Source organism: Botryllus schlosseri, chromosome 12 (assembly GCF_051294905.1).
Source record: "Botryllus schlosseri isolate E-star chromosome 12, Bs_hap1, whole genome shotgun sequence".
Lineage (NCBI taxonomy): Eukaryota > Metazoa > Chordata > Ascidiacea > Stolidobranchia > Styelidae > Botryllus > Botryllus schlosseri.
In genome coordinates this window covers 24267954-24295821 of record NC_137247.1, presented here as the reverse complement: position 1 = coordinate 24295821, position 27868 = coordinate 24267954, and the positions used below count along the sequence as shown (strand labels likewise).

The following is a 27868-nucleotide window of genomic DNA, read 5'->3' as shown; positions in this document are numbered from 1 at the left end:
ATATATTATTAAAATGTATATTAAAGTTCTGTACCCCAAAGAGTCTCTTCAAATACTTCCGAAAACGGTACAACAAGCAGCAGCTAAATACCATCAATACGCTGATAAAGAGTCGGGGAAGATTGAGAACAGCTTTGTCTACAACAGCCTTTCTGAAGGCTTGCATCGCCAAAAAGACGTTACCGAAGTTTATCAAAGGTAGGATAGAGAGGTCTCGAGCACGCCTCACCCCAAATATTGAGCGTGCATTTATATATGATGAAATCGACAAGAACAACAAGTTGCTTGCTACCTTACATCGTATATGTCGGTCACTACAGAAAGAAATTCGTGGATTTTTGTCATTCTTTAATTTGATTCGGTTCACCCGGTACCTGGCATCTATAGATACCATAAAGGAAAAAGAGAACTTGGCTAAGAATGAACGTAATTTGAGCCGTCTTATTACCCAACGCTTTGGTAACAATGCTAGTCCTGACGGGAAAAATATTGTTAAATTATCGGACTACAAGCTCACGTCCACTGAAGAGTTCGTATTGTCTCATGGTCTCAACTTTTGTCTACCACCTACTACCATAAAAAGTGAAGAGGTATTCGCAGAATTTGAAGTGTTAATGGCTCAACTATATCATCGCAATGCGAACTCCGCCGATAATTTGCCTGCCCTCAAAGCAAGATTGAGTGATTTGGCACATGCCTATTGTGGATATCCTATTGATTCGGAAAATTTTTTAATGACGAAGGAATGTTTTCGTGCAATAAAAGCATTGCGACAGAATCCAGACATTCACATTAGCAAACCGGATAAGGTCTCTGGGGTTATAATCCTAAACAAACGGGATTACACACTCAAAATGGAAGCAATCTTGGGTGACCAATCAAAATTCAAGACACTTGGTCCTGCTGCTGAATTCGATAACATCGCCAAGATCGAAAGACGGATACAGCGCCGACTATTCAGCCTCAAGAAAAACGGCTCCATATCACCTGAGGTCTATGCCTCCATCAGACCGGTCGGGGCACAGAGACCACGTATGTACGGACTGCCAAAAACTCATAAAACCAATGTTCCCGTTCGACCAATTCTTTCTATGATTGGATCGGCGCAGCACAAGCTCGCGAAGTGGCTTATCGAAGTTTTGGAACCAGTGCGTTCCATGTATGATTCGCATTGCGTCGCTGATTCGTTTACATTCGCGCACGAGATGAAAACCACTGACCTTCCAAACCCGAATATGTTTCTCGGTTCTTATGATATCGTTAGCCTCTTCACGAACGTGCCGCTGAAGGAGACCATTGATATCTGTGCGGACGCGCTATATGGTGGTGGTGATTTAGCACCACCTTCCTTCTCGCGTAAAGTGTTCGTTGAACTTCTTAATACGGCTACTTGCTCTGTTGAGTTTAGTTTTAACGATACCATCTACATGCAAACCGACGGTGTAGCTATTGGTAGCCCTCTTGGCCCGATTTTAGCCAATATATTTGTGGGATTCCATGAAAACAGACTTTTCGCCGCAGATGAAACCAAGCCTCCATTCATGTACCGTCGCTATGTCGACGACACCTTCGTTATCTGTCAAAATGAGACGGAGTTCGATGATTTCTTCGTTAACTTGAATTCTCTACACTCGTCTTTAAAATTCACATTTGAAAAAGAGCGTGCTAACTCGTTACCCTTCTTGGACGTTCTGGTGGAAAAACGGGGTATTAGCTTTGTCACTTCGGTTTACCGGAAGCCAACGTTTACAGGGCATTACATACGCTGGAATTCTTTTAGCCCGAATCGTCGTAAACTAAATTTGATTGGCACATTGGTGCACAGAGCCTTGATGATTTGTTCGGATGTAAAATTAAACGCGGAGCTAGAATATATCCGCAAAATTCTTATCGATAACGGCTACCCCGAACACATCATCAAAAGTTCTGTGGACAGAAAACTCAGTAATTTCAATCCCAACAAATCACAAAACACGAACACACGGTCTGAGGAAAATGTATATATTCATCTGCCGTGGCTGGGCCCCATTTCTTCCCGGTTTGAAAAACAATTGATTTCTGCTGTAAATCGCTGTTACGATAACGTAAAAACTAATGTTGTGTTTACCACCAAACAATTGCTTCCTGCAACGCGCAAAGATGTTCTTCCTGCTTTTCAACAAAGCAATATAGTCTATGATTTCAAGTGCCACTGTGATTGTCGGTACGTGGGAAGAACAACTCAGCGCTTGCAGGAACGCATCAAACAACATGTCCCTAGCGTTATTAGATCACGCATATTGGACTCTCGCGAAGACGCAGCCGTAACTGATCTCCGAATACTAGAACGTAATCAGGCCATGGCTATGAACTCTGCCATCGGCAAGCATTTGACTGAGAATGCAACTTGCGCTAAAAACTATCGCGATGAAAGATTTTCGATATTAGGTAGAGGCCGCACTAATTTCCATCTGTCTGCACTGGAATCGACTTATATTAAAATCCACCGACCGCGCTTGTGTCAGCAGAAGGAATTTGTAGTGAATCTAAAAATTGTCCACTAGCTGCGCTCGCGGTTTGCCTGTATTTCATGTTGTTTGTTCCTATGACGTCATAATTGGTTGTATGCAATAAAGCTAGATGCATGTTTTTGAAATTCTCCATTTGCTGACGATTGCCCTTGAGAAGTGTCAGCTCGAAAAGCTTCGGGTTTTAATATGAATATATTATTAAAATGTATATTAAAGTTCTGTACCCCAAAGAGTCTCTTCAAATACTTCCGAAAACGGTACAACAAGCAGCAGCTAAATACCATCAATACGCTGATAAAGAGTCGGGGAAGATTGAGAACAGCTTTGTCTACAACAGCCTTTCTGAAGGCTTGCATCGCCAAAAAGACGTTACCGAAGTTTATCAAAGGTAGGATAGAGAGGTCTCGAGCACGCCTCACCCCAAATATTGAGCGTGCATTTATATATGATGAAATCGACAAGAACAACAAGTTGCTTGCTACCTTACATCGTATATGTCGGTCACTACAGAAAGAAATTCGTGGATTTTTGTCATTCTTTGATTTGATTCGGTTCACCCGGTACCTGGCATCTATAGATACCATAAAGGAAAAAGAGAACTTGGCTAAGAATGAACGTAATTTGAGCCGTCTTATTACCCAACGCTTTGGTAACAATGCTAGTCCTGACGGGAAAAATATTGTTAACTTATCGGACTACAAGCTCACGTCCACTGAAGAGTTCGTATTGTCTCATGGTCTCAACTTTTGTCTACCACCTACTACCATAAAAAGTGAAGAGGTATTCGCAGAATTGGAAGTGTTAATGGCTCAACTATATCATCGCAAGGCGAACTCCGCTGATAATTTGCCTGCCCTCAAAGCAAGATTGAGTGATTTGGCACATGCCTATTGTGGATATCCTATTGATTCGGAAAATTTTTTAATGACGAAGGAATGTTTTCGTGCAATAAAAGCATTGCGACAGAATCCAGACATTCACATTAGCAAACCGGATAAGGGCTCTGGGGTTGTAATCAGTGGTGCCACTCCTAGAGTTTTAACACTAGATCTAGTGTTTTTTCGGTCGTCCTAGTGTTCTAGTGTTTTTTGTCGCACAATTTTGCTAATCTAGTGTTTTTCTGCAATCGTGCGAAGAAGGAATATTCTAAGAACATACTAACTAAATCATACGCTAAATTTATCGCTAATAGGGCGATTTGGTGTCTCTGGCTGTGTTTGTTTTCAACAATTCCTTGTGGTGGTGCAGTAAGAAGCAATCATTACGTAATAGGGTGCGCTGTGAATCCGTATTTATAAGCGAATGTACCGGAAAAATGAAAAGCGATTTCGGTGAAATCCTTTGTCGTTTCTTGTTGAACTCACTCTGCAGATTCGGGAAAGATTTTCATTTGCCGGCTTGAGTGTATTGAATCCGTTAACAGCCTTGTCAACACAAAGAGAAGTAGAATCAATCGTTCCTCTAGCTGTGCAATTTCCCTCTGTGATATTATTTGTTGAATTTAATAATTTGTCAGAAGAATGGTCTGCTTTGGCAAATTCGCAAAATGAGCTGCAGGTTATCAGTCAATGCCATCCAACATAATTTTGGCTGGATTGAAATATGTGCACAATGGATTCGGTGAATCAAAATTCCCTTTACTGGTGAAGCTCATGACGACTCTCTTGGCATTGTCACATTCCTGTGCAGTGTGCATGCATGGAAATGAAGTATGCTGCACATGGACACCTCCCCATTGTTTGGTTGAAGATGTACGGTAGTGAGAACGATATGCCACACAAAATATACTTTCTTTGATCGATGGTGTACCATCGATAGATATATAATATTTATGATGCCGTACAATTCGAAAGCGACGATATTTGATTTTTTCTTGTGTTGAATTCGTTTCATTAATTTACGTTGATTAATCTTGCAGTATATCAATTCGTTTCATTAATTTTCGTTGAATGATCATGCAGTATATCATACATATGTATCGAATTCATGTGTGGAACACTTCTTATCTATGGATTCGTACCTTGATCTTCATGGTTACTTGAAAACGGCAAATTTTTCCTGCAATTTACTAATCTAGTGTTTTTTTCGCCGATCTAGTGTTTTTTTACGACACAATCTTGTGTTTTTCCGGAAACGTAGAGTGGCAACACTGGTTGTAATCCTAAACAAACGGGATTACATACTCAAAATGGAAGCAATCTTGGGTGACCAATCAAAATTCAAGACACTTGGTCCTGCTGCTGAATTCGATAACATCGCCAAGATCGAAAGACGGATACAGCGCCGACTATTCAGCCTCAAGAAAAACGGCTCCATATCACCTGAGGTCTATGCCTCCATCAGACCGGTCGGGGCACAGAGGCCACGTATGTACGGACTGCCAAAAACTCATAAAACCAATGTGCCCGTTCGACCAATTCTTTCTATGATTGGATCGGCGCAGCACAAGCTCGCGAAGTGGCTTATCGAAGTTTTGGAACCAGTGCGTTCCATGTATGATTCGCATTGCGTCGCTGATTCGTTTACATTCGCGCACGAGATGAAAACCACTGACCTTCCAAACCCGAATATGTTTCTCGGTTCTTATGATATCGTTAGCCTCTTCACGAACGTGCCGCTGAAGGAGACCATTGATATCTGTGCGGACGCGCTATATGGTGGTGGTGATTTAGCACCACCTTCCTTCTCGCGTAAAGTGTTCGTTGAACTTCTTAATACGGCTACTTGCTCTGTTGAGTTTAGTTTTAACGATACCATCTACATGCAAACCGACGGTGTAGCTATTGGTAGCCCTCTTGGCCCGATTTTAGCCAATATATTTGTGGGATTCCATGAAAACAGACTTTTCGCCGCAGATGAAACCAAGCCTCCATTCATGTACCGTCGCTATGTCGACGACACCTTCGTTATCTGTCAAAATGAGACGGAGTTCGATGATTTCTTCGTTAACTTGAATTCTCTACACTCGTCTTTAAAATTCACATTTGAAAAAGAGCGTGCTAACTCGTTACCATTCTTGGACGTTCTGGTGGAAAAACGGGGTATTAGCTTTGTCACTTCGGTTTACCGGAAGCCAACGTTTACAGGGCATTACATACGCTGGAATTCTTTTAGCCCGAATCGTCGTAAACTAAATTTGATTGGCACATTGGTGCACAGAGCCTTGATGATTTGTTCGGATGTAAAATTAAACGCGGAGCTAGAATATATCCGCAAAATTCTTATCGATAACGGCTACCCCGAACACATCATCAAAAGTTCTGTGGACAGAAAACTCAGTAATTTCAATCCCAACAAATCACAAAACACGAACACACGGTCTGAGGAAAATGTATATATTCCTCTGCCGTGGCTGGGCCCCATTTCTTCCCGGTTTGAAAAACAATTGATTTCTGCTGTAAATCGCTGTTACGATAACGTAAAAACTAATGTTGTGTTTACCACCAAACAATTGCTTCCTGCAACGCGCAAAGATGTTCTTCCTGCTTTTCAACAAAGCAATATAGTGTATGATTTCAAGTGCCACTGTGATTGTCGGTACGTGGGAAGAACAACTCAGCGCTTGCAGGAACGCATCAAACAACATGTCCCTAGCGTTATTAGATCACGCATATTGGACTCTCGCGAAGACGCAGCCGTAACTGATCTCCGAATACTAGAACGTAATCAGGCCATGGCTATGAACTCTGCCATCGGCAAGCATTTGGCTGAGAATGCAACTTGCGCTAAAAACTATCGCGATGAAAGATTTTCGATATGAGGTAGAGGCCGCACTAATTTCCATCTGTCTGCACTGGAATCGACTTATATTAAAATCCACCGACCGCGCTTGTGTCAGCAGAAGGAATTTGTAGTGAATCTAAAAATTGTCCACTAGCTGCGCTCGCGGTTTGCCTGTATTTCATGTTGTTTGTTCCTATGACGTCATAATTGGTTGTATGCAATGTAGCTAGATGCATGTTTTTGAAATTCTCCATTTGCTGACGATTGCCCTTGAGAAGTGTCAGCTCGAAAAGCTTCGGGTTTTAATATGAATATATTATTAAAATGTATATTAAAGTTCTGTACCCCAAAGAGTCTCTTCAAATACTTCCGAAAACGGTACAACAAGCAGCAGCTAAATACCATCAATACGCTGATAAAGAGTCGGGGAAGATTGAGAACAGCTTTGTCTACAACAGCCTTTCTGAAGGCTTGCATCGCCAAAAAGACGTTACCGAAGTTTATCAAAGGTAGGATAGAGAGGTCTCGAGCACGCCTCACCCCAAATATTGAGCGTGCATTTATATATGATGAAATCGACAAAAACAACAAGTTGCTTGCTACCTTACATCGAATATGTCGGTCACTACAGAAAGAAATTCGTGGATTTTTGTCATTCTTTGATTTGATTCGGTTCACCCGGTACCTGGCATCTATAGATACCATAAAGGAAAAAGAGAACTTGGCTAAGAATGAACGTAATTTGAGCCGTCTTATTACCCAACGCTTTGGTAACAATGCTAGTCCTGACGGGAAAAATATTGTTAACTTATCGGACTACAAGCTCACGTCCACTGAAGAGTTCGTATTGTCTCATGGTCTCAACTTTTGTCTACCACCTACTACCATAAAAAGTGAAGAGGTATTCGCAGAATTTGAAGTGTTAATGGCTCAACTATATCATCGCAAGGCGAACTCCGCTGATAATTTGCCTGCCCTCAAAGCAAGATTGAGTGATTTGGCACATGCCTATTGTGGATATCCTATTGATTCGGAAAATTTTTTAATGACGAAGGAATGTTTTCGTGCAATAAAAGCATTGCGACAGAATCCAGACATTCACATTAGCAAACCGGATAAGGGCTCTGGGGTTGTAATCCTAAACAAACGGGATTACATACTCAAAATGGAAGCAATCTTGGGTGACCAATCAAAATTCAAGACACTTGGTCCTGCTGCTGAATTCGATAACATCGCCAAGATCGAAAGACGGATACAGCGCCGACTATTCAGCCTCAAGAAAAACGGCTCCATATCACCTGAGGTCTATGCCTCCATCAGACCGGTCGGGGCACAGAGACCACGTATGTACGGACTGCCAAAAACTCATAAAACCAATGTTCCCGTTCGACCAATTCTTTCTATGATTGGATCGGCGCAGCACAAGCTCGCGAAGTGGCTTATCGAAGTTTTGGAACCAGTGCGTTCCATGTATGATTCGCATTGCGTCGCTGATTCGTTTACATTCGCGCACGAGATGAAAACCACTGACCTTCCAAACCCGAATATGTTTCTCGGTTCTTATGATATCGTTAGCCTCTTCACGAACGTGCCGCTGAAGGAGACCATTGATATCTGTGCGGACGCGCTATATGGTGGTGGTGATTTAGCACCACCTTCCTTCTCGCGTAAAGTGTTCGTTGAACTTCTTAATACGGCTACTTGCTCTGTTGAGTTTAGTTTTAACGATACCATCTACATGCAAACCGACGGTGTAGCTATGGGTAGCCCTCTTGGCCCGATTTTAGCCAATATATTTGTGGGATTCCATGAAAACAGACTTTTCGCCGCAGATGAAACCAAGCCTCCATTCATGTACCGTCGCTATGTCGACGACACCTTCGTTATCTGTCAAAATGAGACGGAGTTCGATGACTTCTTCGTTAACTTGAATTCTCTACACTCGTCTTTAAAATTCACATTTGAAAAAGAGCGTGCTAACTCGTTACCATTCTTGGACGTTCTGGTGGAAAAACGGGGTATTAGCTTTGTCACTTCGGTTTACCGGAAGCCAACGTTTACAGGGCATTACATACGCTGGAATTCTTTTAGCCCGAATCGTCGTAAACTAAATTTGATTGGCACATTGGTGCACAGAGCCTTGATGATTTGTTCGGATGTAAAATTAAACGCGGAGCTAGAATATATCCGCAAAATTCTTATCGATAACGGCTACCCCGAGCACATCATCAAAAGTTCTGTGGACAGAAAACTCAGTAATTTCAATCCCAACAAATCACAAAACACGAACACACGGTCTGAGGAAAATGTATATATTCATCTGCCGTGGCTGGGCCCCATTTCTTCCCGGTTTGAAAAACAATTGATTTCTGCTGTAAATCGCTGTTACGATAACGTAAAAACTAATGTTGTGTTTACCACCAAACAATTGCTTCCTGCAACGCGCAAAGATGTTCTTCCTGCTTTTCAACAAAGCAATATAGTCTATGATTTCAAGTGCCACTGTGATTGTCGGTACGTGGGAAGAACAACTCAGCGCTTGCAGGAACGCATCAAACAACATGTCCCTAGCGTTATTAGATCACGCATATTGGACTCTCGCGAAGACGCAGCCGTAACTGATCTCCGAATACTAGAACGTAATCAGGCCATGGCTATGAACTCTGCCATCGGCAAGCATTTGGCTGAGAATGCAACTTGCGCTAAAAACTATCGCGATGAAAGATTTTCGATATTAGGTAGAGGCCGCACTAATTTCCATCTGTCTGCACTGGAATCGGCTTATATTAGAATCCACCGACCGCGCTTGTGTCAGCAGAAGGAATTTGTAGTGAATCTAAAAATTGTCCACTAGCTGCGCTCGCGGTTTGCCTGTATTTCATGTTGTTTGTTCCTATGACGTCATAATTGGTTGTATGCAATGTAGCTAGATGCATGTTTTTGAAATTCTCCATTTGCTGACGATTGCCCTTGAGAAGTGTCAGCTCGAAAAGCTTCGGGTTTTAATATGAATATATTATTAAAATGTATAGAATAGGAATATCTATATCCCTGCTATAAAATGAACCAGCAGGTTGCACATCCGGTGATTTCTAACCTCTTATGGTCGCGACCTCTTTTCCCACTTGAAAATGTTTCGCGGCAAAGTTCAAAACTTGATAAGCTGATTACTAAAAAAATTCAGCTTGCCCAAACTTACTCACGCCTAGGAAGCTGATTACGTCCAACATAATCGCGATCCCCAGATAAAGGCGAACGACGCCAAGATTTGGAACCACTGTCTGTGATTAAAGCATCAAATCGGCCTTAACCAACTCTAGGAATATACCGTTAGCTTATAATTGCGATTACAATCAGACTTTTTTCAGTAAATGATGGTTATTTATATTACTTTTGATGGCATTTTTGGAGAGGGTGGTGCCTGGTGCCCATACTAATATCATTATGCGTTGCAGTACCTCGCGCGCGGCGCGAAGAACAATTTTGAATAGCATAAATCTGCTTGAAAATAATATTGTTTATGTGGATTTACGAAAAACTATTGAGCCTGCTTCAAGCCTTCAAAATTCCGAACATTTAGGCATATTTTAGAAACTCCTCCCGGACACAGATTTTTCAGTGAAATTCCGGACATGTCCGGGAAATTCCGGACGTATGGCAACCCTAGTATAGACTCACTTGGAAAACAAGTTCTTTGCATTATTTACTTCGGTAATTAAAATTCTGTATTAAATGCCGATCGTATATATCTCTAATATTTCTTCACTCATTTGCAAATCAGCAATTCGTATTATCAGTGCCTCCAATCAACGAGAATCGATTGGATAGCGGCACGCGATCTCCCTCATATAGGTTGTTATTCATTCGTATGTGAAATGGCGTGATTGATTTCACCTCATTCGTTATAATAATAGTTCATATAAATACGAATATGTATTCAGGGGAGATCGTGGAATCGCTAATTTATAGCCCAGCCGGACTCGTTACTGATGAAATGACATATCTCTGACTGCTTGAGTTATAGTAGCGTGCGACAGTGTAGGTTACGGTGGCTTATATCTAACATACGCATAAGTTCGTCAACACCAGGAAGTTTATGAGACCCGTGCAATATATTCGGCATTTACACATGTAAATTGATGCTACCTTGGTACATTTGGAAAAATTTCAAACCCGTCCTATTTTCCTGTCGGCTTACCTCACATATTCATTTTACGGAGGCGCAAGATTGCGTATACGGATACCAGTTCACTGCTCATTAATTTTATTGCGTGGTGTTCCATTCTTGGGGTCTTAACTTTCACCATTAGCAAGTCTTTATAAAAGAAAGTTTTACCAAATTTTATTGGAGGAGTAATTTTAAATTGTATAAATTAAGGTTGGGAACTTATCTTATAATTCGACAACACCTTTGTTTCATGTAATTCTGTAGATGTGGTTACTGCTAGCAGTGCGTTACCACACTAGATCTACATGTCGTGAGTTTCCGTTGTCATTCCAACTAATGCCGTGTGTATAGGCCTATATTATACGTTCCTATATAGCTGACGACATATGAGATAAAGAAACGGGGGATATCATTGGTGCATCAGGACTATTTAAATGGATAATCTCGTCTAAAATAATTAGAATATAAACGCCGGAATATTTCCACACATGATAAATAGAACATCACTTGAAAGGTTTGCCGAATTGCGAAAGTATGGAAAAAGTATCAACTTTTCGCGGGTCGCTCATAATCGCATTTGACCCGCGGCCTGCAGTTTGCCAAGGTCTGACTTAAAGTAGGGACCTACCTATATTGAGTAAGTAATGCAAGTCAACAAAACCTGTCTGAGTAATCTAAAAAGGTAAAACACCTTTGTAACTGGTCGTCTCTGACACTGTTAAGGGGAATGATTGGACTGTGCTGTGCTTTATTCCAGATGGTTTTTGAGAGTTTTTCTTACTTGGACGCCAATGAAGCGTAGTGTGGTAATTTTTACATATTTTTACAATGGTCATGGTCATGGTAATGTGAACATACATCAACCCAAATCCGAACGGCAGAGATTGGCCTGTATTTGGACAGATATGGAATAATAGCATGTTACGCCTTCTGTTTTCAGCAAACGGCATGGCAAGCAACTTCAGAGTACATCAGCGATGAAATACTGACCCCCCCCCAAACGTATAATATGATCAGGTATCAAAAGCCTAATTCTACAGAATTCTCATATGAAGGATATGTAATAGAAGATCTTACGCATCAAAAACAACGTAGCAGCGGATGTTACAACGATCGACCAGCGTGTCGAAAAATCTGTTAGTGATTCTTCGCAAATCTGAATATTCGCCTCCACACCTGTAACATAACAGCCATGATAAAAGTCGACATAGCCGTGTTCTGTGATCAGTTCTGAGCCCACCAAATTATGATTACGGAATGGTTGCTTTTTGACATATGTGCTAAATGATTTCATAGCGGTCCAAACCGGTAGACCATTTGCTTGTAGGTTGCAATTGGGAAAATGTAAATAATAAGAACAGCCTTACACATCCAATTGCAGTGATCACTCGATATAAACGCATTCAAAAGGTATAGACGTCGAACCTACCTTCCATTGTCTTCCATGCAGTCAAAATATAAATAATAAAACAGTTCGGAACCATCGATGATCACTGTCGAGTCGCATAGTTCGAAGTCATCCAATAGTGGGACTCTATATCGATGAATGAGACGATTCAAAGACCTTATGCCCATATTTCACCGTAAATAGATATAATAAGCTGTAATGATGGATAGTATATGATTTTTATATTTCAAAATGGCCCAAATTCGCCAACGTGCTAGCTGCTTAAGATTGCATGTTTTGTTTCGTTGTATTATCAATTTCATCCAAGATAGGAATGTATCGAAACGACTTGGAGTAGTCTTTCAACCAGACACCGCTTTGGCCTAGAACAGGGGTGACCAACTCGTGGACCGTTTGGCTGGGTTTCAGACTTGAAAAAATGAAAATGCATATTTGAAAACTGACATTAACTTAAGTTTCGCAAGGTCGAACAAGATCACAACAATATTATCTGATACTCTATTATTTACCAGTGGTCAATGTATTTAGTGGTCTTGTCGGTAACAGCAGCCTGCACTTGATGGCAAACTGACGGCATGATAGCAAAAAACGTGAACAGAAGTTTATCGAAGGAAGTGTTTGATAGCCAACGCATCCCAAGACACTAAATGAAAGGAAATAAATCTTAAATCTGCTTTACGCTCGCCACAGGCAGACGAACATTTGTAAAGGAAATATTTGACCCAATACTGAATATAGTTCGTCGCTGCTTAGCGTTGCAAAACATTGGGTGTGGCTCATCATATTGTTATTATTCGCTTTAGCGCGTTTCTATTGCAAGAATAACACAAGAGCAAAACGGTGTATTGATTGACGCTCGTACAACATTTGCTAAACAGCATAACTTATTTAACTTTCGATATTTGGGTATTGCGTCCAGCGACGCCTATACCAACTGGAAAAGTGGTCCTTCCCCCATTTGGGTTTGTGGCCCCTGACCACTGGTAACATGCGAATATGAGGCAATCACACGGAATGAAAAGTAATAGGAGATAACATGAAAGGACAAGCGACAAGAAAATGAAGTAGCATGTGGCGGTAGACGAAGTATTCCATATGCGTCGGTTCTAGGTATTGGATCTTTACGGTAAAAATCCATAGCTTAGTTCTGTGAGGGAGTCATGTAATAATTGTGAGATGCGGGCGTATTAATGCTGCTAATCCATATACTACAGCTCTACATATGCTCATCGTATTTCCCCACAAGCATATTAAACGGGCCGTCGATACGCATGAGTACAGTGCACAGATTGCACCGGCCTACAACACGATCTGATGAATAATATAGCGTTATTTCCTGGTACCCCGTATACACTATTGCTGGAGGAAGGTATGAATGCACTGCACAAAGTCAGTACGCAGAGTAACTACAATGAAACCTACATAAAAGCCTCTGTCTATACGCACGACAGTGCGCACATAGTTCATATTTACCTTTCGTCTGGCTTAGTCTACCTGATATATTCAATGATACGGTCGCAATCTGTTCAACCCATACTTGGACGACCAGAAATTTTCAGTTTTTTCAAATTACATTAGAATTAGAATTATAGCTACACATTCTAATTTCATATGAAAACTCTGCAAAATTAAGCTTTTGATGCCGGAACATATTATATGTTTAGGGGTCAGTATTTCATCACTGATGTATTCCGAAGTTGGTTGCGATCAGATTTATCAAGTGTTTTGCCAAGTTAGTTCTGAATTACAGCTACTGCAGTGTTTTCCCAGTTAGATTAGTATTAGAATGACTGACTTCGTGCAAACTTGACATTGAATGATGTTCGGGCATTTCAAATAAGAGTTCATGTTCGTAACATGCTGAGGTTAGCAAACGCATGTACACTGTACAGCAAGTTCAAGTCGTTTTGCAGTCTACCATTGGTTACCAACGTTTTTCGACCCACCGCCCCTTTATCAAGCTCGACACAAATTTTCGCCTCCATTTGGACGGATCCGAAAAAGGGGACATACAAACGGGAAGTTTATCCACCTTACTCTGATCGCTGGTAAAGTGACTAAAACAAAGCTCATTTTCCGAGGAGGTCGGAAACCGGTTTTCGCGACTAATTTCCGTTGGGTTAACCTATTTTAGTCCATTTTCGCGTCATACACAGAATAAGCCATCTTCACGTGCATTTTTTGGTCGTGTTTCATAAATTTATCTCACAGGACGTTTTAACATTTTCACCCCTCATCGCTTTTGGTTGTAGGCTGTTGATCATCTGTTCCAACGAGTTGCGAAAATCATCATTGAACTCTGCAGCCGATGAGTCCTGCCTGAGACGGAAACTTATATTACTATGACTAAAGTTATCTCAATAGATTCATAATATAGGTTAACGCAGTACCGAAGCCATTCAACTATGCGTGACAGTTGAGTGAGTTTAGTTTACTATAGTCTACCTCTCGCGACTCGATTCGATATCGTCGATCGATACACCGTCTGAAACGTTTGTCTGGGATTAGGCGATTCCCCATATTTGACACTCTTTGATCGGCATATCACGATCCGTTGGCGTGCCGATTGGAGTAATGTGGAGTGAGAAAATCAGATTAGCGTCGACATACTGGACATATACCAAAAATTGAGGGACATGCGGATTCTGACTATAGGATAATCGGCATATGACATCCCATCCATTCTTGTTGCTTGCTTTTTTCCATACCATCTTCTTTACTTTTCATTCAGTGTGCATGCCTCCTCTTTACATCGCCTTGGCCAAGGTGGATGTCTGATTCCATAGACAACTCCAAGTCGCTTCGACACCTTCCTATCTTTTCATTGTATCGCATTTTGTGGTGTATTGAACTGATAAAAATAGCTAATTAACCAATGATGATGATGATGATATGTGAATGCGATGTAATGAACAAAGATAGGAGGATATGCCGTCGCCGAAACGACAAAGTATAGGTCTCTCCCTCAACGTAATAACTAGGGCGTTTTTTTTTTACCTAAAAAAAGGAAAATTTCGACCTAAAAAATCAAAATTTTGACTTTTTTTGACCTAAAAAAACTGAATTTTAACCAAATTTTGACCTAACGTATGCAAATTAGGTGTTTTCCCACATAATGTTAAAATTGTACCACTTATCTTCATTTCTGGTTGGAACTGACTGTCCTAACGAAGTAGTTTGGGCTGAAAAAACGTTTTTGGCTTAGAAAAAGGCAACTTTTTACAATAAAAAAAACAACATTTTAACGAAATCTGACCCTATGAAGAATTCCAGTGGTTGGTTACAATATGTATTATGGTAGAAATAATTGAAATATTTTGTAGTACAACGAGGATACTTTCCTACATTCTTGTGTAGAAAGTGCATGTCCTTACTAAGAAAATTGCCAATGACGTTCAACAGCAGCAGTTGTAGGCTGACAACACTCAAGTTACGCGTACACTGCTGGTGACAAACTGTGTTGCTCATTCTGACGATGTTGTCAACATCACAATTTTTCATCATGCACTTATTCTTTATATAAGAATGATGCAATGCGCAAGAAGTCTTTCTTCAGTTAGGATATTGCGGTACGTTGACCATAACACCATGTTTACCTACTTGTTTCCAGGGATATCTTGAAACTTCAGATATCCCTGCTTGTTTCATTGGACCGTTTATGATTCACAATGAGCAGACAATTAGCCGTTTACAACAGTAGGCCTATAAAATAGGCTACAAGCTGTAAAATATCAAATGATAAGTTCACCGACAGTGCAAAATCTGCGTTGCAAACGAAATGCAAACGTCAAAAATTTTTTGACTTTATGACAAATTTTGACCTAACGCTACAATTTTGACGAAGATCTACCAAAATGTGACTGGCTCATAGATCTGCCAATGCGTCGGAACTGATATTTTGGTCATCACATCTCAAGTGTTGCGGCAAGACTATGATTGGCCTCGCAAGTTCAAAATCTGTGCAATCCATTTTGTATCATGTTACAAATTTCGGAAATTACCTCGCGGGCCACGGGTTGGCCGGACCTGGACTAGATCGTAGACAATGGATAATTGGACATGCTAGGCGACTATAATTCGTTGAAATACGTCCGATATCATGCAGAGACTCAGGCATAACGGATTTAACTGTGAAATATCGTCTATTCTATACTCTGCCGATATAAAATATGTTCTAGTAAACGAGAAGCATCGCTGATAAAATATTTCAAGTTTGACCATGTCATGTGCTGACTATACTAGATTTTCTTTTTATGGATGTCAACGATAAGCCCATTTGTTTTATATGTAGCCTCAACCTGTATCAGAATGCGAATAATTGCTTACATTGACTATCCTGCTTATTCGATTGAATGGAAAATATCAAGGAGTTTCCATTGCTAGAATTTAAGAAAATGTCTCTAAAGAAAAATATCAGAGGAATAGTAGTTTTCGGGACCCCATCCCTCAGCAGTATACTTCTGTTCCTTGTGCTCATTTGAGATGAGTAATATCTATCAATGATATGGCAAGCTCGCTGCACATTGCTACACCGTCAATCTCTCAGAATATTGTCAAACTTGTTATAGAAAACAGTGACAAACTACACACTAAAATTAGGCTTACCATATTTTGGAAATCTAAAAAGAGGACACTTTTTCAGAAATTTCGGACTTGCAAAACCGGAGAAGAATTCTCAAAAACCGGTTAATTCTTCCCACTTTGTGGTCGCTCAGAGCTCAAAATACCGTTTTTTTCTCCACATTGTCAGGTGGATGACTAAAAAAAAAGGCCATCTTTTCGCGCATAGCTTAAATCCACGTTTTTCACTCCGAAATACCCGCCGGAGCGTCACTTCTGTGCTATTTTGCGGCATATCACTCGCAGTTTGCTCTAAATCTGACCTAAATTGTCAAAAAAGAGGACAAATCCTCTTAAAAGAGGACGTATGGTAAGCCTAACTAAAATGCCAGCGTGTAGTGAAAACTTTGTAGGCTGTACTCTTGGCATTCTTGTTATTCTTATAATTGCAAAAAGCGATGGTCGGCATACCTATGATTAGAATTTTTAGTGTGGCGGTTCTAATTAGATATAAGGCAGGTAGTATTTCTAGGATAAGAAAGCAGCTGCAAACACTGGAAGTGTGCCACGTAATCATTGGTAAATCGAATGACCAAAAAGGTTGGACGGGCACCTCATGCGATAGAGACAGTGTAGTAGCAATGTGAATAGTATCACCATCTAGTGCGGAAGAACAGCCGCCATAGCTCAGTGGTTAGAGCACTAGTCTTGTAAACCAGGGGTCGTGCGTTCGATCCTCACTGGTGGCTTGAGTTGTCGTGGCGGAGTGGTTAAAGCAGCAGACACGAAATTCGTTGGGCTCTGCTCGCCCTTGCCGAGGACATGTCTCGTTCACAGATTCCATTTTCTGTCAATTTCCAAATTTCTCACAATCTCCGTGGGAATTCGAAGCAGCTTTACAGGAACGGAGAAAACAACAGGAGTTTTGGACAGTACTATATGAAGTTAGTGTATAGGCCTACTACTGGAGTGCTGCTGAGTGATAACACACCCTACTGCTTCATACTGGCAATGTTGTCCACTTTGCAAGTTTCCATCATGCCCTTCTTGATTTATATTAACCTTTGTCCACCCTGCAGTCCTGTTTCAGATTGAGATTTTCGATATCGGAATGAGCTTGTGTAGTAATCACTCCTAGTAGCTTTTACATCATAATTTATCCCAAGAGGTGGCCCGCAAAGAAGTACCCTGCCTTTATTTCTACTAAGTGCTCGAGTACGTTTTGCCAACATGCACTGATCATCTTGGTTAATTTTAGACTACATAGTGACATTTTTATATTCAAAACTACGTTGGATTACGTTTTTACAGATAAGTGTAGTAATTGGGGTGATGCTTTCATCACTTTTACGAGTGAAATTATCATAACAGCTGGCTCGGACAGCCCTGTATCGTGGTAACGTATTATATGTTGAAATATCGCAGATAGTTCTGCCAAGGAATAGTTATTGTACAAGTGGCCTACAGTGTATATAAGAGAGAGAGAGAGATATGATGTTCTTTCTCGCCTGCACCATCGAGATGCGACGGAGTTGCGATACGGCCCCATGAGGTCATCTAGTCTGCACCCCCGTTTTTTTTCTCCTCCATGCTATCCGTGATTGCTGAGCGCCTAGCAGGATAGCTGCGGATACCATTTTTCGAGTCTTTGGTATGACCCGGCCGGGGATCGAACCCACGACCTACCGCTCGAGAAGCCGGACGCATAACCATTACACTATCTCGCTCGGTATATAATGTTAACCTAACACGGCTAAACCTTGAGCGCTGAGTAGTCACTGTCACTGTTGATATCATATGTGCTTACAGTCATATAAACACTCAAATTTCAAATGTATTCACCAATCAGTGATCCAGGGATATCTAGAACTAGATATCACTGTGGTAGTCATACATACTCGTTGATACATTACGATACTGCGTAAAGCAGAGGTTATTGTGTTTAGTCTTCTCATACAAATACAAGTCTATAGAAATTCCACGTTCGCGATTCGTGCCTTCCGTTTTTCCTTGTCATTCGATCGCTATTATATATAGACCTGCTGCATGCTACTCATTTCATTTACATCTATACAGTACTCCACTTCTGCAGAAGCCAATGTAACATCTTTATACTTTAACCCATGCCTGTTGCAATGCGCAGCAAATTTTCGAACGCATCGCGAGTCAGGTCATCAGAAAACAGCGAGCCCGCCGTGCGCTCCAGATCGTCGTCATCGCGAAAGTAAGCGAAAGCTCTTTGATATAGGATGCCAGAGAACAGTTTACCTATTAGAGGACATTCTAAGGGCTCACCAAGAATAGCGTTAAAAAACATGGCGTCCTTCATGCAGCACAGCCATTGAGATGAACTGTGCAGAGCATCTTTGTTTAAGGAGCTCTGTGGTATTTCCTCGATTTCAGAAGGCAGCAGTGCCTCATAATAGGTTGCACAAATGGTGAATATGAGGGCTTTTATGGCTTCTTCAACGTGGCGTTCGTGGTCTTCGCTGGATGTGCTCCAGTATCTTATGACTGCTGCTACCAACTTCATTTTGTCATCGACAGACTCGACGATCTCTTTATTCTCTTCTCTCAGTAAGACATCGAAAATGTAGGATTGCCTCTCTTCCATTATATCATTCATATCCACCCGATCCACGAGCATATCCTCCTCCAAATCCAACTTTAGCGATTCCATTTTGGGCCTATCAATTGTCACGGTTAACATTTCCGGTACATATTGTTCGCCTTTACGATCCGTCACCAAAACCTGGTAAGTATTGAGCACTTGGACTTCTCCGACATCTTTCACCAGATTTATCTGATACGAGGCGTGTCTGATAGAGGAAGACATTTTGTTACAAGAAATTCGGTCTTGATCATCTGGGACCATCGGCATGAAATCCGTTAGAACCGGCAGATTGCCGACTTTAAGCAAGCACGTTTTTCCTGTACTGAATCTGTTACCGCCCTGCTCCAAATCGCCGACGAAATCTGAGACATTCGGAAAATTCCGGTACTCATTGAGACAGGCTTTGAGCTTGTCTTTCGGTAGATTTCTGACATGTTGCCTCAAAAATTGGATCACGCTATCATCGTTTCGATAATTCCTTCCCAGCCAAATTAGTAATTGCTCGAGCGGATCTAGTGATTGCTGCGACCTCCAATTCCCTGGTGCGCCCTGGAATTTAGTTACGTTGCATGATGAACGATTATTATTGATACGCCGATAATACCGAGTTGATATCACGCTTTACAAGAAATATCAGTTGCAGTGATTGCGTAGAAAATATCGTCAAATTTCGTGACGTAACATTATCGTAGCAGGGAGTCTGATATCTACAATCTGCAACTGCCAGACTGTGAATATGGACATAATTTTTATAGCTCAGAAGTGTCATTTCTAGCATAGCAATAGCTCTGAAGCTCTTCAAATCAATGATTCTCAACCTTTTTGACCTCGTGGGCGAGAAAGACCTCAAAACAAATGCTACGGACCGGTGAAATTTCGAAAACCAAAAATGGAGTCTAAATTTATATACGACAACTGCTTGTATCTTAAATGTAATATTATAAGCTTCATTTAATAGTGTCTTTTTGATACCAGATATTTATATGTCGTTCTCTTGAAGTTTGTGCAAGGCGAAGCTCACGAAGTCCTATTAAAGACCATGCACAATCTAGTGCGGAGCGGATCGACAAATTCTCTGCTCCGACTCCGATCACGTTTTTCAATTCTCTGGTCCGGCTACGATCCGGCTTTGGCTAAAAATGAAAAAGTCCGGCCGGATATCCAATCCGGCTCCGGTCCATGCTCCGCCCAACACAGTACAGTGGATTCGTGAATTTATAAATTTGGCTCGTTCATTTTCCCACTGGCTTGGCGGTTACTTGAGTGTGGTTGATTGGTAGTTATAGTTACAAAGTTCACGCTTATTCATGAAGATTCTAGCCCGATCAAAAAAGTTCTGATCAGGCTCCGATCCGGCTCAAGCCAAAATTGAAAAAATCCGGCCGAATATTTAATCCGGCTCCGGTCCATGCTCCGCACTACCACAAACCCGATTGTGATTGTTCGGCATCCTTGAAAGAAATGCGAATTCGCTATTTACTTGTAGCATCTATTATACTGAAAATACTCGCTTCACTGCACTGTCGGAATTTACCGAAGTTTGTCTTCGTAGATTTTGCATACAGCATGTCCGAAACGAGTTGTAGGCTACTTTTCAACAATTTCTAATAGCAACTGCACCATTGTGACGCACGCCCAAAGAAGACCATCAACTCTCAATTTCGTCACCATGCCACAAATACGTACCAAACTTCTGAATGCATTTAAAATTTGATGTTTTATTCCTCTAATTAATAGAAAAGCGCCTAACTCCTTGCATTCTGAAATTGAGATTTAAAATTCTAATATATCTGGCGGACCGGCAAGAAACAGACCCGCCACGGGTCGGCGGAGGTTAAGAACCACTGATCTAAAGTATTGAAAATTCGCCACAAGCTAGATGCTATATCTTTTGAATATCGGCTGAATCTATCGGAGTTCTCGGTGAAAGTGGCATAGGTATCGATTCGATGATCATTGAACACGGACGTAGCCAGACTAAGGTGAGGTAAGATTTATATTCGCAATAACATTAGTGATGTCCTATTGATAGATTTTGACGCTACCTTTTTGTAAATTTTCATAACGGCCCGAGTCATTATTCTTATGATAGCAGCGATAAGTATATGTGGTGTCAAAACAGTGGCGCATCCATGGGGGTTTTAGTGCCTCGGAACCTCCCATTTTCAAATTCCTAAAATTTCTGTCCAATATTGCCCGGTGCGAATTGCTCATTTATCAGTCCACTATGATCGTTGTTTTCTATATTAGGGAAATACGGTACATTAAAGTTATTTAGGGGTCTACATCAGACAAATCTAATTCGTTGAGTTCTATACGAAGTTTGTATACCTGCAAAACAGGAATTTCCTTAGAAGTGACATTCCCAATTACAAATTCAAATTAGTTTCGAAGAATATCATATAGCTCCCAAGGATATGCTAATGAAAATACATAAGCTTACAAAGGATTCCCGACCTCGATATAGATAAACGAAACTATTGCATGCTAAAATGGCTGGCGACAGGCTTAATCAGTGAGGGTGCGGGTGTAATCAAATAACGAATCCTGTCTAGTGAACTTCGATGTCGTGGCATATGACGTCAAAATATTCAATTGTGACGTAACAGTTGGTTTTGCATCGTCGTATGGCTCTATGGGAATTACAATTGGAATATTGGACCAATATGGCTCTTTTACCGAAAAACGTTCCCGACCCCTGGATTAAAGTATACTTACTGATTTCTAGCGGAACTATACACCTACAGCTTCAAGCAAAGCGTAGTGGAGGGCTTAGGGAGAATTAAACGTACTGGGGTTGGCTACCTGTCAATAAGCAACCCAGCGAAGATTGAAGAAGTCTGTACAAATTTATCAGGCGCCATTATTGATATTTGACAACGCGCATGGCGTTAGATGGTGTCGAATGAAACAATAAAAAGAAGTATTTTATGCTAACAAACCTACCATTGAAAGAAGACGGATAACCGGGCTGAAATCGACATTCGGCAATCCATCTTGACTAGTCAATGTTGGTTCCAGAAAGGAAATCGCATTCGGAGGGAGGCCAAATGTCCTCTCCAGTGTTTGACGATGGAACACCTTGCACGGGCATTTTCCTGCGACCTGTGGGAGTGTTACATGTTAATTCCAGAGATCGTGTCTTGGATTCACTGCGTCTTCGTTTTTATTTTAATTTGCACGCATTCAGATTAGACAGGGGCAAAGATTATTGCGTGACCTTATATTCAATGATCATCAGGGTTGTAATGACTCGGACTCGGACTTGACTTGGTGGTGAGTGAATAGAAACTGACTCGACCTGACTCGAATCAAAGCTATAAAAGTAAGATTGACTTGTAACTCGGAACCTTGTAACTTGGTTACAACCCTGATGATCATTCTATTGAACTCAATGCAGTTCTCATGTGGCTTCTAACACGAGGCCTCGAATGCAGCGACAAAGATTGAGAACTACTGTTCTACAGGCTTCACTTTCGAATTAGTTAAGCATTGTCTGAACAAGTCTTCGATGGACGATTATGTTCGTTCATTAAAATCATATTGCGATGCGAGGATTCGAATTTCAAAAGCAAATGCATACTAATCAACATATGTATTACATGAAGCAGCATCTTCATCACGGATATGCTAAATAAAGGGATATAGAATGCAATAGGCCTATATAGGTATAGGTTGACTACAAATTTCTGAAATTAGCTGTCACTTACATTTTTCCAACGAAAATCTTTCATCGGGAGAAATCCTCTGGCTAAATCATAGACGCAAACGTCTGTGTCACGCGCGAGTACGTAACCATCCAGGGCGTTGGCTATAGCGGCAACAGCGGAATCTCCATCACCAGGAACGACAACATAGGGAATACCCAATCCCGTGAGAGTTTGCTTGAGAACGCTCTCTATAACAATGTTATAAAATCACACCAATGATGATTACAAACTACCAGCTGTAGCTTGCGTTGGATCGCAGTGACAGCGTGTCCACGTGTGACCTATATAGTAGGGTTGCCATATGTCCTCCTTTTAACGGATTTTTCCTCCTTATTCAAGAAATCAAGAAATGTCCTCCGGTGACGCCAAAATGTTTTTCTTTTTCGCAATTCGTCCCCTTTATAGCTTAGAGCAGGGGTTCTCAACTTCCCTTGTATAACGGGCCGCATTTTAGCAGCAAAAAAACGCTGCCGGTCGCAGAACATTATTGCCATGTATTTATGGGCTACTATTTAATTTAGGCTACTCTAGCCTACTTACACTAGTCTTAAACGGGCATATAGTACATGTTTATGCATTTTAAGGCAGTAATGGACAGCGTTCGTAAATTTGCGGTAGCTTATTTTTGTGAGAACATGTTTCTTCCAGCGGCGCAAGTGATGGAGCGTGATGGCATGCATTCGTTACCAATTCGGTATATGTACCTTCAAACCAACCCTTTCACCATATAACCGAACTGTCTGTTTCAATGCGTATGCGAAAAAGTTTAAAATGACAGTTGCGTTTTCGTGAAAAAGTCCATTATCACTTTGAGCTCTCGGTGATATGAGAAGTCAAGCGCCCGGGGTCAATTAAAGCTGGTCACCTCCCCACGTTTGCCCTGTCAGCATTTCCTCTGCAAATATGTCCACTCTGATAAAATGCACCCACATAATTAGCAATGTTATGTCTATGGAGTCGGTGTATTCGTCCAGTGCTAGGCAGCTAAATTGAGTCTATACGAGTGCGCAGCATGGACCGAAGCCGGATTTTTTCAATTTTGGCCGGACCGGATCGGAGCCGGATCAGTACTTTTTTGATACGGCCAGAATCTTTATGGTTAAGCATGACTTTTGTAACTAAATATAACTACCAACCAACCACACGCTAACTGCCAAGCCAGTGCGAAAATAAACGATCATATTTATAAATTCACGGAACCACCGTACCATGTAGGGCCGGATTTCCGGCCGGGCTTTTCATTTTTGGCCGAAGCCGGATCGGAGCCGGACCAGAGAATTGAAAAACCGGATCGGAGTCAGACCAGAACATTTGTCGATCCGCTCCACATTAGTCTATACGCGTCAACGTGTTTCAGAACATGCGGTCACGGTTGAATCAGATAACTGTAGCTTCAAACTTAGTCAGGTGATGTCCTCGCTGCTAAGATTCGCACAGTATATTGAAGTTTTATTGACATCACACCTTCTCCAGCATATTTCTTAGGTTTAGCGATATACCAAGCAATTTCGAACGATGCGTTTGTAACGCCGTCGGCAATTTTAAGAACGCCTCTAAATATGGATTTCCGACTTGACACCTAGCTAGTAATGTTTTCTAAAATTATGCGATATATTTATAACTACAGAAGAAACTGTCATGTTATCATTTCAATTTGTAAGCTTCCACGCTTCATTGCGACATCGTTCTTCGACAAATATGACACATCGGTTTTACATTTATATCCGAAAAAGCAAATTCATTCTTCACGCAGAGTTACAAACCCAGTTTTCGCTGTTTAATTTCCCGTTTCTTGAGAGAGAGAGAGATAGCAAGAGATATGATATTCTTTTTCGCCTGCACCATCGAGATGCTCTGACGACGGAGTTGCGATACGGCCCCATGAGGTCATCTAGTCTGCGCCCCGTTTTTTTCTCCTCCATGCTATCCGTGATTGCTGAGCGCCTAGCAGCATAGCTGCGGATACCAATTTTCGAGTCTTTGGTATGACCCGGCCGGGGATCGAACCCACGACCTACCGCTCGAGAAGCCGGACGCATAACTATTACACTATTACTCTCTCCCGTTTGTTGTTCTTGTTTCTGCTCAAACCATTCGTGGTGAGTGAAACAATCTTTAAAAGAGTACTTCACAGTGGGATTCTCTTGAACAAGAGTCCAGCCGAATACCGATTCAAAAAAATAACAATTAACCAGTGTTGGGATCAAGTCACTACCTTCGAGTCACGAGTCATCTCGAGTCGTTGCACATTTTGACTCGAGTCAAGTCAAGTCAATCGATTTTCGAAGGTGACTCGAGTCAAGTCAAGTCACTCGTTTTTTGGAGGTGACTCGAGTCAAGTCAAGTCAAGTCAAGTCGAGTCACTAGTCAAGTCATAATTCAAGTCAAATTGAATTTTCGAAGTATCAGTGACGATTCAAAGTCATTACATTTTGCTAGCTGTGTAAAAGACAGAATAATTGGCCATTTATCTTGAATCAAATGACTAATATAAAGTTAAATATGCCTGCAAGAAGTCGTTGTATCGCTCACGCACACGTAGAACTGCAAATAAAATACATGAGTTACTGTATAGCAACATGCAACAGTCTGTTATTAGCAGCCAATAGGCTCGAAGCCTTCAAAAGTTTAACAAACTGATATGGTACAACACACTACCCATCCGTGAGAAAATAAACGCACAAACTATATTCGCTCGATTTAAATCATACAAGAGGGTTGGTACAGGCGATCACTGCAAAATGTAAGCCCTGGGCCGTCTAAGAAACAGAGATACGTTGTTATGAGGTTATTCTATTGCTACTCCTCTCCTACTAACAACGTAAGGTGTGATCATTACGTTTGTGGTCAATTTATTTGTGGTGTAACAATAGAGGCTCAGTGAAACGTACAATCAGCGAATGACTGGTTACTCTCGCAAGTGACACAGCAGGCGTATAGCGCACAATACTAACATTCACAAAATTCATTGATTTAATCGATACCGTTTACTTGATGACTTGAAATTGACTCGTAAATTTTGATTCGAGTCACGAGTCAATTCGTATTTTTGAATCGCCGAGTCAAGTCAAGTCAAGTCATTTTTGCAAAGTGACTCGAGTCAAGTCAAGTCATACGAAAAAGTTGACTCGAGTCTGACTCGAGTCAAGTCATGACTCGAGTCATCCCAACACTGCAATAAACTCGAGCAATACCAAGAATCCAGAAAACAACAAGGAATGGGTAATCAAATGAAACAGAGGCGGTGCTATGAGAGAGTCAAAGTCGCTAATTTAATATGTAACAATACATTGCCAGTAGTAATTGCGTTCATAATGAAAGACGTCGCTGGCCGCAAAACAAACGTCTGCGGGCCGCATACGGCCCGTGGGCCGCGGGTTGAGAAGCCCTGGCTTAGAGAGTCAGGCGATCATACATATAGAATACGGTTAACATATTTTGTAACACGAATTCCGGACGCTTTTTAGCGCTCACTAACGGATTTCAAAATTGTCGATCAATATGACGTCACACTAGCGAAGCTTTGTCTATTTACTGGAGGTGGTCACGATCCGGTTCAGGAGTACGTGGTTGTGTGTTGTAAGTTGTAACCAGGGCCTAAGACACATTTTTTCAGCCCCCTCCCGCCAAAATAAACACTGATCTCGGGCCCACCGTAGGGTAATCGATGCAACTTCTGGGGGCTTACTATATGCATCTGGTCGTTAAATGATTTGAATGAATTATTTCAATAATATTGGTTATTCCATATATTACTATATAATTTGATCCTCTCTCCGCCCACGTGATCAGAGTTAGCGGTATAGCTGGTAGAGGATGATGACTTTGAAAATGCAAGGAGCGTAATTGCATGTACATCGCTAAGTCATGTTCATGTCACACCGATAAGATTCGATATCAGCCTAATGCCTGTGCGCAATGCACCACTGAACTATATAAACACCGCACATCCGGTGGTTTCCAACCGTTTATGGTCGTGACTCCATTTCCAATTTGAAAATGTTCCGTGGCCCACCTCAAAATTTGATAAACTGATCACTAATTCAAGGTCGGCACATTGGCCATGGACTTACCCTCGGCCTGGAAGCTGATTTGATTAAGTTCAAAATCTTCGTGAACACCAGAATAAAGGCAAACTACTCCCCGGTTTAGAACTACTATCTTTGAATATATATATATATCGGCTTTCAATTAAATAAAAGGGCAAGAGAAAACAGGAAACAAAGGAACATCAAGATAATCAGATAATCTTTGAATAAAGCATCCAAACGGCCTAAACCGACTCTATTGATATACCGTTATCTTGTGATTGCGATTACAATTACACTTATTTCTGTAAATTGATGTTATTTCTGTTTATTTCTGATCGCAGTTTTTGCGAGCGCGGTAGTCCCCATATTAAAACCAACATAAGTGAAACTATATCGCGCATAGCGCGAAAAAATATTTCATGTAGCATAAATCTGCCAAAAATAATATTGTTTATGTTGATTTAGGAAAAAAGTATGAGCCTACTTCAAAATTTCGGACATTTAGGCATATTTTAGAAATTCCTCCCGGACGCAGTTTTAACAGTGAAATTCCGGACATGTCCGGAAAATTTTGGACGTATGGCAACTAGTGCGGAGCGGATCGACAAATTCTCTGGTCCGGCTCCGATCCGGTTTGCCAATTCTCTGGTCCGGCTCTAATCCGGCTCCGGCCGTATCAGGAAAAAGTACTGATCCGGCTCCGGCTAAAAATGAGAAAGTCCTGCCGGAAATCCGGCCCAACACGGTATGGTGGTTCCGTGAATTTAAAAATATGGCTTGTTTCTTTTCGCACCGGCTTGTCGGTTACTAGCATGTTGTTGGTTGGTAGGTATTTAGTTACAAACGCCATGCTTATCCATAAAGATTCTGGCCTTATCAAAGAAGTACTGATCCGGCTCCCATCCGGTTCCGGCCGTATCAGAAAAAGTACTGATCCGGCACCGATCCGGTCCGGCTAAAATTGAGTAAATCCGGCCCGATATCCAATCCGGCTTCGGTCCATGCTCCGCACTAATGGCAACCCTAATATAGAACTAAAAATGCCATACCAGTCGTGATATCTGGATTGTGACGTCAGGAATTACTGAAAAACTCAAATCGATGATACGTGAAACGGGTCTTTCGGGGGTCGAGTCGTCGAAAT

At 41.3% G+C, this 27868-nt stretch overlaps 3 protein-coding genes and 1 non-coding gene across 6 annotated transcripts in view; 2 read left to right on the top strand and 2 right to left on the bottom strand.

Annotated features, from left to right (window-relative positions):
• The window catches only part of LOC145452434 (single-strand DNA endonuclease ASTE1-like), a 51954-nt gene extending 39926 nt beyond the window's left edge, over positions 1 to 12028 (bottom strand). Inside the window, exons 1-2 of the mRNA XM_080330621.1 lie at positions 11831 to 12028; positions 11479 to 11577 (exon numbers count right to left, since the gene is read on the bottom strand). Coding sequence (XP_080186747.1) covers positions 11479 to 11577; positions 11831 to 11976 — 245 coding nt within the window. The 5' untranslated portion in view covers positions 11977 to 12028. The remainder of the gene's footprint in view (positions 1 to 11478; positions 11578 to 11830) is intronic.
• The window catches only part of LOC145452069 (tyrosine--tRNA ligase, cytoplasmic-like), a 539006-nt gene that overhangs the window by 149115 nt on the left and 362023 nt on the right, over positions 1 to 27868 (top strand). The window lies entirely within an intron of this gene.
• Trnat-ugu (transfer RNA threonine (anticodon UGU)) lies at positions 17046 to 17118 on the top strand. The gene has a single exon. It is a non-coding gene; the product is annotated as a tRNA-Thr (tRNA).
• Positions 21009 to 27868, bottom strand: part of LOC145452077 (single-strand DNA endonuclease ASTE1-like) — a 173125-nt gene continuing 166265 nt past the window's right edge. For 2 of the 3 annotated variants that reach the window (XM_080330295.1, XM_080330294.1), the window contains exon 5: positions 21983 to 22088. Coding sequence is in view for 1 of the 3 variants with exons in the window: in XM_080330293.1 (XP_080186419.1) it covers positions 21912 to 22088; positions 22694 to 22881 (365 nt within the window). In the remaining 2 variants the exon portion in view is untranslated. Of the gene's footprint in view, positions 22089 to 22693; positions 22882 to 27868 lie in introns of all 3 variants that reach the window. The other variant, XM_080330293.1, reaches the window with a different exon arrangement.